The sequence below is a fragment of the Carya illinoinensis genome, chromosome 7 (assembly GCF_018687715.1).
Source record: "Carya illinoinensis cultivar Pawnee chromosome 7, C.illinoinensisPawnee_v1, whole genome shotgun sequence".
Classification (NCBI taxonomy): domain Eukaryota; kingdom Viridiplantae; phylum Streptophyta; class Magnoliopsida; order Fagales; family Juglandaceae; genus Carya; species Carya illinoinensis.
The window spans coordinates 41,165,221-41,180,141 of record NC_056758.1 but is presented as its reverse complement, the minus strand read 5'-3'; the positions used below and the strand labels follow the sequence as shown (position 1 = coordinate 41,180,141).

The 14,921-nt window shown below is 37.5% G+C and overlaps 1 protein-coding gene and 1 pseudogene across 1 annotated transcript; both read right to left on the bottom strand.

Annotated features, from left to right (window-relative positions):
* Window positions 1–2,362: 2,362 nt before the first annotated feature.
* Window positions 2,363–3,682, bottom strand: LOC122314739. The gene has a single exon (XM_043130307.1). The coding sequence runs from the start codon at window positions 3,467–3,469 to the stop codon at window positions 2,495–2,497; it is 975 nt and encodes a 324-aa protein (XP_042986241.1). The 5' UTR covers window positions 3,470–3,682; the 3' UTR covers window positions 2,363–2,494.
* A 486-nt stretch (window positions 3,683–4,168) lies between these two features.
* On the bottom strand, window positions 4,169–8,816 carry LOC122316409 (annotated as a pseudogene).
* Between the last annotated feature and the right edge of the window lie 6,105 nt (window positions 8,817–14,921).

Genomic DNA, 14,921 nt, shown 5'->3' with positions numbered 1-14,921 from the left:
GATATAATATGGTTCTTATTTGATTTGTACGGCAAGAGTAATTTATATATATGTGTGTGTGTGTGAGTACGTCATGTACAATATGTATGCGTGCCGGTAACCTCGTCATCTAAATAGCTTGTGGTCCTCGATCGTTTTGGTAAACAGTTTACAAAAAGTAGTATCTATTATATATCGACTCCAATGAGAGACGTTATGTAAAATTATGAGAATTAATGCAGACCACCTCGTGATCATCACTTAGAAAACCAAAGTTCATGCAAGTCATGGGAAAGACTAAATAATTTGCTTAAGGTTTCGCCTCAATTAAACGTTTAACATGAGCCAAATTAAACCATGTTTGTTGGTGAATAATTGGCATCACAAAAGAACAATATGGGTGCTGCATGGACGATCCATGGCTATATATGTATCTCATGAATTGGCTTAGAAGTTGATCATTTTGGGTGTGTGACGTTTGGCCGAGTCTCATAATTTCTCTCTTTTACTTATGTATAATTAGTACTTGACGTTCAGATCAAGAAAACCCTTAAAATTCGAACGATCGAGAATTAAGGTGGTTTCAGATTTTAACATTAATTAAACGTAAGTACCATATAATATATATATATATATATATATATATATATGTATATATATTTACTAGCTGCAGGGACCTTATGTACTCCGTAAGTTCATGTATATATACGTCAATGCTTATTCTTCGTTCTGAACAATATTATTCCGAAAGCTTGCTTGATCATATGTATTATGTGGAAAGTTATCTGGATCTATACGTTAACGTACGTAAGGAAGGTTACGTATATGATATATATAAGAGGCATGCCTTTTGTATTATGCCCTTGTTTTTGGACGATCGATGCGCATGCAGTACGTACCGGTACTACGTGATATAACAATTAATGAATAATATAATTTTTTGTTTTAACTTTGAAGCTTTTTAAGGTACATTTTTAGGACAATTTTCTGGTGAAACAAATGAAATGGTCTAGCCTGATATATAGGAATCGGCTTTTCGTACCAAGTACGCCATCCCCCCCCCCCCCCCCCCCCCCCCCCCCCCCCCCCCCCAAAATTTTAATCTTAATGTGGTGGTACTCCCTTTACCATTTCAATATATATAATTCTCAAAAAATTTAATGGTATATATGATGGCATAAATTAAGTCCAAATAAAAATTTTGAATTCAAAACTCTCCAGTATTCCCATTTTATCAAAAAAATATATATATAACTCCCAACAATATATATAACTCATGTTTTGGTAATTCGGAACCTTAATTATTTTTTAAATAATTATAATTCGAGTTTAACGGGTTAGTGATGGCTTAAAAATGACAAGTAAATAATATGTACAAGATTATCTACCCAAGTAAAATGGATTTTATTGTTGAAAAATTTTATTTTTAAATTGATATGTAGAGTACATTTAATAAAATATTTATATAACATAATTTGATTTAAAATATAAATTTTATAAATTAAATTTTATCATTTAAATAATATAATTAATACGCACTGTCCACAACCTTGAAAACAAAATATCTCGTTATTGTTTATATCTAAAAATTTAGAATCTGTTTAGATTGAGATCTCAATTTATTTAATTGAATTTAATTATTATAATTTTTTAAAATATTTATTTAAAATATCATATTTTATTTAATTTTTAATTTTCATCTCCTTCCAATCCAAACTGCCCTTAGTTTTTAGATCAATTAACGTTTTCGAACAAAAATGGTTGTAAACGAGAGAATTTTTAAGAACTATTTGTCTTGTCATCTTGTCGGAGGAATTTAAATTTTACTGAGCCTAAATTAGCCGTAGCCCGCAGGCAAAGGGCAAACTGCACCGTATGCAGGTAATGCTTTTACTTGAAATGATGCACTGCAGAGACAAGGCTGTATGCCTTCTGGAGAAGCAGTACAATTTTACACGTAGCAAAGAAATAGTAATAACTCTAATCTCTAATCTTTATCTTTATCTTACAAAAGCGTGACACTGACACGCGTTCAGTTCCACTTCTCCTCCTGCAGAATCTCAACCCCACACGCACGAGAATCTCAACCCCACACGCACGTGAATCTGACGTGTATATATATATATGCACTTCTTTTTCATTTTTCCTCTGGCATTTTGGCTTTCCCTGGCCTGCTCTGCAATTACAATATGTGTCTTTTGACCATGACGTTAGTTCTTTTTATGTAATATTTCCTTTGAGGGCACATTTTTATTTATTTAAAATACAAAATTGTAATTTTTTTTAATTTTATTTTTTTGAAATATAAAATTGTAAAATTAATTTATAAGTAGCTGGTGGAAGATTGAATATATAGTAGGATTAATAATTTGAGGGAGGGATGTTTGAAAGATGGCGTGACAGTTTAATAAACTGAAAAGAAACCATCGATAAAAGTCAAATTATGAGAGGATGAAATAGTAATAGACCAAGTGGTCATGAGTCATGACCCTTTCTTTGACCATTACAGACAAAACTAGACCGCCCCATAGTTATCTTCAACTTCTAGCGCCTTCAAGAGCTGGGCCCCCTTCCTCCTTCCCCTCGCACTACAATCGCCTCTCAACGCCAACGCCACTGCACGCGCCACCTCCTCCGCTGGCGCCGGCCGTTCCTCCGACCCCTCGCCCCCGTAGATCACGGCCAGCACGCTAATCGCGTACTCCTTGGCGCGCGCCGCCATTCTCCCCATCACGGCCACCATCACCGGCACCGCCAGTGCGTGGGCCCGAACCTCCGCCGCTCCCTCTGGCACCGTGCACATCAGCTCCAGAGCCGCCAGCGCTCTCTCAGCCGCCGCATCGTCCAGCTCCGGCACAGCCTCCACTACCGCAGACACCGCCCCGGCCTCAACCGCCACGTGGCGGTTGCCCTCCGCCAAGCAGAGCGCTAGTAGTATCTTCGTCGCGGGTTTTGCACCCGCATGGGTTTTCAAACTTCCCACCACTCCGCCCATGAGTTCGGGCGAGCATTCCGGGTCCGATGGCGGGTTGGGAACGAGTGAGCGCTCCAAGAGTTGGAGAGCAGCGAACCGGTCCTGATCAGAGCCGGTGCTTAGTTGTAGCTCCGCTATGTGGAAGAGTTCCTGTAGCTCGGAGGAGGTAATGGGTGGTGGTAGGGAAACAGGGTCGGATGGGAGGGTGCCCTCGGGCATGGGTTCCGACACGGGGGGTGGGCTGGGGAGGATGGGCGAGTGTGGGAGTTGGAACCTCCACTGAGTGAAGCTTTGGGAGGTTGAAGAGGATGAAGAAGATGACGAGGATTCTGGCACTGAGGGACGGCGAGGTGCGGGGTGGAGTTGTGGTGGTGGCGGCAGCGGCAGATCAGAGGACGAGAGAGGAAAGGTTTGAGGGTGAGGAGTACTGGTGGGGCTAAGAACGGTTTGAGTGCAATGGCGAAAAAAGCCACAAGAGAAGAGTTGGGTCTTGAGCTTTGGTTGATTAGTTTTCATGGCGCTAAAACGAAAGGAAACACGAGAATGATGGAGATCGGTTGAGAGTAGGTGATACAATGAAAGCTGGATCGAACCCAGAAGAAAATTATGGGGGTGTAGACCGAGAAGAGAGGGTGGTTGTACACTGCGGCAGCTACAGTTTTGGGTGGCAGTCTCTTACAAATTTGAAATCAGATTGAACGTGAACTTTGTCGCCATCTACATATGTTCGTACATCAAATGAATTTTCCTACCACAAATATATGAGGTTAACACGTGTATTGAGTTTTCGGGTCAAAATCATATTTCTTTAAACAAAGAAGTTGGTTTTCGGGATGAGTTAGAAATTAAAATTGAAAGTTAAATAAGAAAAGAAGAAATTAAAATATATTAATTTAATATTATTTTTATATTAAAATTAAAAAAAAATTAAACTGTTTATTTTATTTTACGTAAAAATTTAAAAAATTTATAATAATTAAGTAAAATAAGATAAGATGTTTTGTGAAAGTGATTAAGGTAATTTATATTTTCTTGATATCCTCTAACATGAATCGTTTTTATCACGTGAAAAGGTTAGATGGTTTAAGTAACGCTTCTTGGAAAAGGATAGAAACAGAAAATAGAAAAAGTTGTATAATTTTTATATAAATATTTAGTAAAATATTATCATTTTTTTGAATTCAAATGATAAAAAAAAAAAAAAAATACTCATTCTCAAATCAAAGAGTTACGTAAAACTTATAAAGTATGTAGACATTAAAAAGAGGAATGTTTTGTAGCATCTCCATGAAAATGGTAGACCACAGGACAACCAAATTTGCACCTATTATTGACACCAATTGAGTTTCGAACCGAAGGCCGACATGGTACGGTACGAATATTACTTTTGGCCATCAATTATTATTGCCTTTACCTAACACAAATAACAGGTAAATTTCTTCTGAATTACATACAATTAAAGCAATAGGATTATGGACCATCTAGTCTAGCATGTGGTAAGCCCCAACTTCGATTACACCGAACTCTTGAGAGGACCAACCAATCCTTGTGTTGCAGCCAGTCCGACTAATCTCTGTGTTTTAGCCAGTAGTTTAATGAAATTGTAAACAAAGGACCTCATGCAGAGAAAGTAGTGGGTACTATCTCCAAGTGACAAGACCCCAAGGACGCCACAGATTTATGACGTATCTTGCCACAAAAATAATGAAATTGTTCTCGTGCATTCCTGGGTTTACAACATGAAGCCACTAAATTTGGACCCCATAAAAATAAAATAAAAAATAAAAAAGGTGAAGAAGAAAAAGAAAGGTGGCTGTTGTGGTGGGGCGGGGGGGGGGGGTGGGGGGGGGGAGGGGAGGGGAGATTTAAGGAGGCATCATCTCCTGACCTAATGTAAAAAGTAAAAACTATAATTCACTTAACGTTGGAAGAAGTTAGGAAAAGGACAGACTGAATGCTGAATCACCTCCATTTCTCTTGTAATCCTTTCCTCTCGGACGTAATCCATGTCACAAAGATTGCAGCAATGAAGGCAACTATTGTTAAGAGAAGCAAAGCGTAGCTGAAATCTTCCGTGAGTGAATCATATGTCCTCGAGGGTGCAATTCGAGTGAAGAAAATATCCACTCCATATGCAAAGACGAGTTGTGGAATCCAACTTGGCAGTTAACGTAACAATGCCTCGGAGACCTTCCACTTTAAGAGCATGTGTCACATAGGACTGCATTAACAATACGATCAGTATAAGCGACTTATCAAGGAACAATTAAAACAGACGCATGTTGCTAAACCAAATATACCACAAGTAATCCAGGGTTTTCTAAAGATTGAGCTTGGGTCAATTTGGCTTAGATCATTCTTAAGCCTAGCATGGAGCTCATAGACTGAACCATGCCATAATGCATGGAGGGTATCGCTCATATACGTGTGTTAGCGTATTACAGAACGAAAAATGCAGATAATTGCATACCAAAAAAAGGCACCCCTCCCCCCCCCCCCCCCCCCCCCCAAAAAAAAAACAAAAAAAAGACAATCTCATTGTTTGGCTCCTTGACGACATACAAATTCCCGAAGGCTAAAGATCAGTAAGCATGGATCCGTAAAACGCAAGATAGCCATGCTGACTGTCTAACCAATGTTTTGAAACTATTAGAGACCATGGCACCTTAACATGAGGCAAGCTTTGTAGTCCAAACACTACTAAAATTTAAAGGTCATTGCTATCTAACAAAGTTTAATGACTTCTTTATAATTATACTTATAAACAGAAATAAATTATTTCTAATTATGAGGCCAGTTACATTTACCATTTACCCAAACTTGGATTTATAATGTCAGGTACCAATTATACATTCGGAAGTTATAACAACACGTATATCTAGGATCCAGGAACTTGGCAAAGCATCTGCCTGGCAAGAATGGATGGTCAGACCACGCTATCTAATGATTACTAGGTATGTGCAAAAGTTCTTGTTGGTTTTCATCAACACTCTTTTTGTTGCAATAGAAATTTTAGCATCAAACTTGAACCACCAAAACCAAGGTCAACCCATAAAAACACAGTTGATTGTTAGCTCTACAAAAGCAAGTCCTATTAAATAGAAAAGGAAAGAGGATAAATCTTTGCAAAAAAAAAAAAAATTAATAATAAAAAAAATTCATGCTATGGCTGAAAATTTGAGGGATACCTACAGACTGCAGCTGAAAAAAGACCATCTCAACAAAAACCCATTGCTTCATCAGAAAATAACAGAAGCAATAATGCCAATTACAACACTAATGATAAGTCAATCACATGGTCAACATACCTGAGGTATAATGGGCAAGGAATCCGTTAGAGGTATAATGCCTTCTTCTTTCTCAGCTTGTGTAGGGTCAAGAGATCAACGAGGATCTAAATAACGCTTATCAAGAGCCAAAACCTGAAAAAGGCAGGAACCTTAAGTGCGCATATAAAGAAAACAGGTTCCATCTCAAACATGTCTCTTCCCTCTTCCCCATCATAATATTAACAATGAACAAACAAATCAAAGTGGCACAAAAAAAAAAGGGGTATGTGAACCGACCCGATCATCAATGGTACCGATAAGAAGCTGCTTTGAAGTTATGCCCTTGGCCATTGATGTCACTGCTATTGCTTTCACAGAGTGGGTGAAAAAGTAAGACTGCAATTTTGTTATCACCTCTGGTCGAGAATACAAGGAAATTGGTGAAGTAAGATTATGCTTTCCAACAACTAGCTTCCAGACATCCTTGCTGTCCTGTGAATTGCATTCAATTAAAAAATATAGTAATTTGAAATGAAACTCCACCGACCACCAAATTAGGGATTCAAGTTTACTGGTATACCGCCCAAGACTGATCATAGATCTCCATGACAGACATCTCATATCTGTGTGCTCTAAGATTGAAGTAGTGGTAGACAACCCAATTCTCGTTAAGAACCTAAAAAATGCATAAACACATGAAGGAATACCTTTCACTAATGACTATAAAGTGGCCAACTAGATTGCAGAACTTACAGCATGAACAGGAACCTGTGAGCCACGATGAGTCATGCGATGCAAAATACAACCGGTTACAGTATCGATCAAGTATACAACCAACCACGCCCAATGTTTTGAATACCGTACCGGATTTCATACCGGTCAAGACACTGGAACGAAATATTTCGATACCAGTACCGTTTCGGGATAGTCGATATATAAATAAATTATATTTCAAACTAATAGTCTATATATGAATAAATTATACATGAATACATATGTATATATAAATTATAAATAGTCTAGTATGAATTGGGGGTCAAAAAATAAGACTATAGCTTAAAAAAATGAGAAGAAAAAAAAAAGATTATGGCCAAAATACCGGTCGGTACAGGCCGAAATACAGGCCGGTACGGCCGGTATTTCAGCCGGTACGAAACAGGTACCATACCTATACCGTACCAAAAACTATAACCACGCCTCCTCCAGCTGGGCCATTCCAAATTCACCATTGGCTTTTGGTGCACTAGTTGCCACAAAAAGTAAATTTTTGGATATATATTTATACATAACATCTTGATCAGCTATAGCCTTTGCTTGAGTATGAACCACCTAGAGAATGCAAATAAAAAAATAATAACAACCATCTACAGCAATAAGCACGGGCAAATCACAAAAAACTACGGATGAACAATCAAAGTGTTTTCTTGGGTTTTGTTTTTTTTTTTTTTTTTTTTTTTTTTTTTTTTATGTGAATGGGTTTGATTTTGTTTTTTTTGGGGGGAGGGGGGGGAACACACTACTCATCTGATTGGTTACAGTGGTGGGTCTACCAATCAGATTAGTAATAGTCTGTATTACCCTATGACAATTTGATGCTGAAAACATAATGATCTCAATCACTTCAAGAACATTAATAAGAAAAGGTACCTCATTACTTTCTTGTCGCAGTTTCTATGATCTTTTCTGACTCAGACGGAAATACAATTGACCATAGCTCCCTGGAGGTGAAGCAGTATTCATCCACCATGCCAATGCAATTGCTCGTCAAGACATGCCCTCTAATGATGCCATTATCAGCCTCAACCGAGTACCAGTATATGTTTGAAAACTCGTGTTGAAGAATACCAATAGCCTCAGAAGTTCTTGGGTATAAATGTGCATGCTTCTCAGCATCCATCAGAAGATGGAGATGCTGTTCAGTTGAATCAGTAAATGGCAGAGGAATAACTTGTGCACAGGAGTGAATGAGACCCAATGATTTAAGCTCCTTTCCTGTATAGGTATCAACAAAAGAAAGAGCAACGGGGGCATCTGTAATACCCTAGTCTTACTATGTGAGTCTTTATGTCATTTTATTTTATTTCTTACCCTAGTCTTACTATGTGAGTCTTTATGTCATTTTATTTTATTTCTTAAGTTAAATATGTTCATGTAAATATTTTTATTATTTTATTTTAGATGGGTGTGTTTTTATTTTTATGTGGGTTGTTAAAATAAATTAAGTACATGATTTTTAAGAACTTATAGTATTTTCTCTTTAAACCCTAAAATTTTATTATTTATGAAAGAGCACAAATGATTCCCACCATTGGATTGGTAGTTGGAATAGTTATCTTCCTAAATCTAATACTAACCCTCCATTTCCTTAAGCTTTTAATAACCAAAAATTTAACTAAGCCTTCTTCTCTTATGAACCGTCGGTCTACACCTAACAAATGAAGAATTTCCCTTCAAACCGTCGGTCTACACCTAACAAATGAAGAATTTCCCCTTCAAACCGTCGATCTACACCTAACAAATAAAGAATTTCCCCTTCAAACCGTCAGTCTATATCTAACAAATGAAGAACAAGTCTTCTTCACCTCCCTTTCCATGCTAGCCAACGCCACTTCCCTCTTTTCTTCTCCTTTTCAAGAAATCAAACTCCTCTCATTTTCTTCAAGCTTCGGACCTTCACTTCACCTGTTGAAAGAATCTAGGAGCTTAAGGTAAATTGTTTAATGTGATTTAATGTGATTTTGGAAGCTAACTAAATTGTTTAGCTTATGTTTTGATGTTATGTTTTATATATATACATATATGCTTTGTTTTAAGGGATTAATTATATATATAGGGCTGTTTTGATGTTATGTTTTGTATATCTACATATATGCTCTGTTTTAAGGGATTAATTATATATAGGGCTGTTTTGATGTGGTGTTTTGTATATATATATAATTATGTTATGTTTTAAGTGATTAAATGCATATATAGAGCTGTTTTGATGTTATGTTAACTAAATTAACTATCTTCTTATGTTACTCTTGTAAGGATTTGTCGAGAGGGTAGTTATTTGAAGTAACATTAAGGGTAGAAAACGACGTTAGATTTATAATATTTTAGCCATCATTAAAAGGGGATCTAAAGGATGTTGGATGAGTTTTAACACACTTGTTATTTATTATTGGATTAGGATTTTCTGAAGTTAAAGGGATTGCAGCGGATCGAGGTAAGTAGTTATGACCATGCGCCCACGCCAAGTTCTCTTGTGGAAGAATATATCTCTATCTCTTTCCAAACGTTCCTCTAATTAAAGAATAAATGAGTTTATATTATGTACAAGCCTTTCTTGGTAGCCCCTGTTAAGTATCCTATCGATTATAATTGATTGTATGTGTATATGGTAATGCATGCATGTAGACCCTAAGTCATGAAATTTTTATACATGCTTCTTGAAATAACTAAAATTTTATTTATATGTAAGCATGACATAAAATGCTATTTTTTCTAAAATAAAAGCATATTCATCGGACTAAGGAAGATATTGAAAATGTTGTTTTCAAAGAAAGAAAATGAATGAATTAATGTATGAAAATATGTAATGACCACATGAAAGGAAATGATATCAAAGAAATGGGCAGATTGCAATGCCGGGTAAGTAGTACTAGTAGTGCACCCAGTGCTGCTCTCTGATAGAAAGGGGTTCCTAACCTGTGGCCACGGGTGGGATCCAGGTCCAATAGGACCGCTAACCCCAACACACGGGGTGTAATAGTGTGTTGGCCAAAAGAAAGTGGAAGATTAAATTAAGTGTATGCATGAAGATACGATATATAAGTATGTATGAAAATAAGAAATAAAGATTTTGCATGAAAGTATGAAGTGAGTATATGCATGATAGTAAGAAGTAAGTGTATGCATGATGTTATAAAGAAAGCATATGCATGGAAGTATTGTTAGAATTAGTATTGGTTTATGGATGCATGTTTTCAAAAGAAAGTACTATATGCTTATTAAGTTAACAGCATGGTGTACTGCTTACTGAGTATTAGACTCACTTTGTATTTATATTTTAAACGTCCAAGTACAGACGAATCTACTGAGGAGCTGAGTATTGCTGAGGAGGGAGGGGCCGACGTTTAGTAGTCCCTGGGTAGTTTGGTTTCTTTTAATGAAGATATATGTTTCTTATGTTTTAATACTGGACCCCACACAGGGATGTTTTATTGAGTTAACTTCTATACAAGATACCTTCGGATATAAGGTATATAGTGGGGTAATGGATACCCCTCATGCTTTAAGTTAGTTTTCTTTTGTAAAGACTGAAAGGACTGAATCCCTTTTTGTTTAAAGTAGTTACGTTAAATAAATGGATGACGGACTCTGAGAGTCCTTTGTAAAGGAATGTAAAGGTATGTCTATTAAATATTTCTTTCAGTTAGAAATTAGAATTTATGCGTGATGCGTTCGAATCGTCACGCATTATCTTTTAAAAAAAATTAATAAAATAATAATAATAATAATACTAATAACAATATGGGCATTCATTTAGAAATAAATTTACTGTTATAATAAAAAAAAAAAAAGAACAGGTACGGGATCACAGTCTCGCTCTTGATAGGGTGGGGTTGTGACAAACAGAGCATATATGTATATATATAAAACATAACATCAAAACATAAGCTAAACAATTTAGTTAGCTTTCAAAATCACATTAAATCACATTAAACAATTTACCTTAAGCTCCTAGATTCTTTCAAGAGGTGAAGTGAAGGTCCAAAACTTGAAGAAAATGAGAGGAATTTGATTTCTTGAAAATGAGAAGAAAAGAGGGAAGTGGCGTTGGCTAGCATGGAAATGGAGGTGAAGAAGACTTGTTCTTCATTTGTTAGGTGTAGACCGACGATTTAAAGGAAAAATTCTTCATTTGTTAGGTGTAGACCGACGGTTTGAAGGGAAATTCCTCATTTGTTAGGTGTAGACCGACGGTTTGAAGGAAAATTCTTCATTTGTTAGGTGTAGACCGGCGGTTTATAAGAGAAGAAAGCTTAGTTAAATTTTTTGTCATTAAAAGTTTAAGAAAATGGAGGGCTAGGATTAGATTTAGGAAGATAACTATTCCAACTACCAATCCAATGGTGGGAATCATTTGTGCTCTTTCATAAATAAAAAAATTTTAGAGTTTAAAGAGAAAATACTATAAGGCCTTAAAAATCATGTACTTAATTTATTTTAACAACCCACATAAAAATAAAAACACACTCATCTAAAATAAAATAATAAAAATCTTTACATGAACATATTTAACTTAAGAAATAAAATAAAATGACGTAAAGACTCACGTAGTAAGACTAGGGTATTACAACTCTCCCCACCTTAAAATAATATCGTCCTCGAGATTGAATGTACCTCAAAGAAAAAGAGTGGGATATTTAATTCTCACGTCGTCCTCATGTTCCCAGGTTGCCTCTTGCTCAGTGTGGTGGTTCCAAAGCATTTTGACCATCGGAATGGTTTTATTGTGAAGTACTCGAACCTCCCGATCTAAGATTCGGACTGGTGCTTCCTCATATGAGAAATCTTTATGCACTTGGAGAGGTGCATAATCCAACACGTGTAGGGTCATGCACATATTTCCGAAGCATTGAAACATGGAAAACATTATGCATGACTGAAAATTCTGAGGGTAGTGCGAGTCAATACGCAACTGCTCCTATCTTTTCAAGAATCTCAAATGGGCTAATGTATCTTGGGGTTAATTTGTCTTTCTTGCCGAATCTCATAACTCCTTTCATTGGAGCTACCCGAAGGAATACTTTGTCTCCTACCTCAAAGTGCAGCTCCCTTCTTCTATGATCGACATATTTCTTTTGTCTCTCTTGAGCTAAGGCAAGTCTCTTTCTGATGATAGCTACTTTTTCTTGCATATTTTGATCTAAGTCAGGGCCCAGCATCTTTTTCTCACCAACCTCGTCCCAATAAAGGGGCGATCTACATTTGCGTCCATACAAAACTTCATATGGTGCCGCATTGATACTCTCTTGGTGATTATTATTGTAGGCAAATTCAACTAATGGTAAGTATTTTATCCAACTTTCCTTGAAATCCAAGACACATGCCCGTAACATATCTTCAAGAATTTGAATTGTTCTCTCAGACTGCCCATCTGTCTGAGGGTGGAAAGCAGTGCTATAAGTCAATTCTGTCCCCAGGTTCCTTTGCACGCTCCTCCAAAATGTTGAAGCAAACCGTGAGTCCCTATCCGATACTATCTTGGACGGAACTCCATGCAACCTAACTATCTCTTTGACATATGCCTCTGCCAACTTACTCATCGAGTAAGTCATCTAAATTGGTATGAAGTGGGCTAATTTCGATAATCTGTCGACAATCACCCACACAAAATCTTGTCCTCCTTGGGCTTCAGGAAATCCAGTTATAAAATCCATGTTGATTTCATCCCATGTCCAAACTGGTATTGGTAGTGGCTGTAGTGCTCTCGAGGGTCTTTGATGCTCAGCCTTAACTTGCTAGCATGTCAGGCATTGAGCTACAAAGTTAGCCACGTCTCGTTTCATTCCGCTCCACCAGTAGTGTTGTCTCGGGTCTCGATACATTTTGGTACTACCTGGATGCACTGTGTATAGAGACCGATGTGCCTCCCTCAATATTAGATCCCTTAGTTCCTTTTTAGCTGGTACACACAATCTTCCTTTAAACCGCAATGATCCATCACCAGAAATCACAAAATCAGGTTGTTTTCCTTCTAAAATATCTGCTTTGATCTTCTGGAGGTTAAGGTCTTCACTTTGAGCAGCTTTAATTTGGTCCAATATTGTTGGGCCAAGAACTAGGCTATTCAGCATTGCTTGTACATCCTTCACCATTTCCACTCCCAGCTTCTCCATATCTAGAAGAACAAATTTCTGGGGAGTATACATACTCATGAGAGTGCCAGAAGAAGACTTTCGACTAAGAGCGTCGGCAATTACATTAGCTTTGCCGGGGTGGTAGTTGATATTACAATCATAATCTTTCAATAGCTCCAACCATCTACGCTGCCTCATATTTAACTCCTTTTGAGTGAAAAAATATTTTAGACTCTTGTGGTCCATATAAATTTCACAATGTTCCCCATAAAGGTAATGTCGCCATATCTTTAAGGCAAATACCACAGCAGCCAACTCTAAATCATGGGTTGGGTAGTTGCGCTCATAATCCTTAAGTTGACGCGAAGCATACGCTACAACTTTTCCATGCTGCATAAGAACACACCCCAACCCTTTGTGTGAGGCATCGTTGTATATCACAAATCCTTCCGTACCCAAAGGTATAGTAAGAACGTGCCGTCACAAGTTTCTCCTTGAGCTCCTGAAAGCTTTTCTCACATTCTGCCGTCCATATGAATTTCTCATCCTTTCGGGTTAAGGTCGTTAAAGGAACTGCGATGCAAGAAAACCCTCCAACAAATCTTCGATAATACCCCGCAAGACCAAGGAAGCTTCTAATTTCTTGAATAGTTTTTGGTCTAGGCCATTCCACTATCGCCTCCACCTTTGCAGGATCTACGTAAATACCATCCTTTGAAATTATATGGCCAAGAAAATAAATCTTTTGTAACCAAAACTCACACTTATTCAACTTAGCATATAATTTCTTCTCTCGCAAAACTTGAAGAACAACCTCCAAATGCTTCACATGTTCTTTTGGGGTTCTTGAATAAATAAGAATGTCATCAATAAATACTATTACAAACTGATCAATATACTTCTTAAAGACACGATTCATCAAGTCCATGAAAGCCGCTGGGGCGTTAGTCAATCCAAAGGACATCACTAAAAATTCATAATGTCCATATCTCGTTCTGAAAGCAGTCTTTGGAATATCCTCCGCCTTAATCTTCAACTGATGGTACCCTGATTGGAGATCAATCTTTGAAAATACTTGGGATCCTTGAAGTTGATCAAATAAATCATCAATCCGTGGTAGAGGATACCGATTCTTAACGGTTACCCTATTAAGTTCTCTATAATCGATACAAAGTCACAATGACCCATCCTTCTTTTTCACAAAGAGAACTGGTGCACCCCACAGTGATACACTAGGGCGAATAAAGCCTTTTTCCAACAATTCTTGCAATTGATCCTTAAGCTCCTTGAGCTCTACAGGTGCCATCCGGTATGGCGTTTTAGAGATAGGTGCCGTTCCCGGAATGATATCTATAGAGAACTCAATCTCCCTATCCGGAGGTAAGCCAGGTAGTTCGTCTGGAAAAACATCAAGAAAATCCTTCACCACCTCTATATTTTGCAACTTAGGCCCATTTGGTTGTGGCATCACCAAACTAGCAAGAAATCCTGCACAACCCTTCCTTAACATAGTGGTGGCCTTTAATGCAGAGATCACATTCGGCATAATACTCTTAGCCGTAGCACAGAAACGGAACTCTAACTCATCTGGTGGTCTAAAGATTACTTCCTTCTTGAAGCACTCCAAGCTAGCATGGTATTGAGACAACCAATCCATGCCCAAAATCACATCGAACTCCTCCATATCAAATAATATCAAATCAGCAAGGAGATGTCGATCTTGTATCTTTATCGCGCAACCCTTCAGCACAAACTGACAAATCATGGATTTCCCAAGAGGTGAAGAAACAGACATCACTGGCTCAAGAGGTTCAGGTGCTCTCTCGCTCAAGCATGCATATTTACGGGATA

Coding starts and splice junctions, on each gene's coding strand:
- LOC122314739 (XM_043130307.1), bottom strand. CDS start 3,469: ATGAAAACTAATCAACCAAAGCTCAAGACCCAACTCTTCTCTTGTGGC.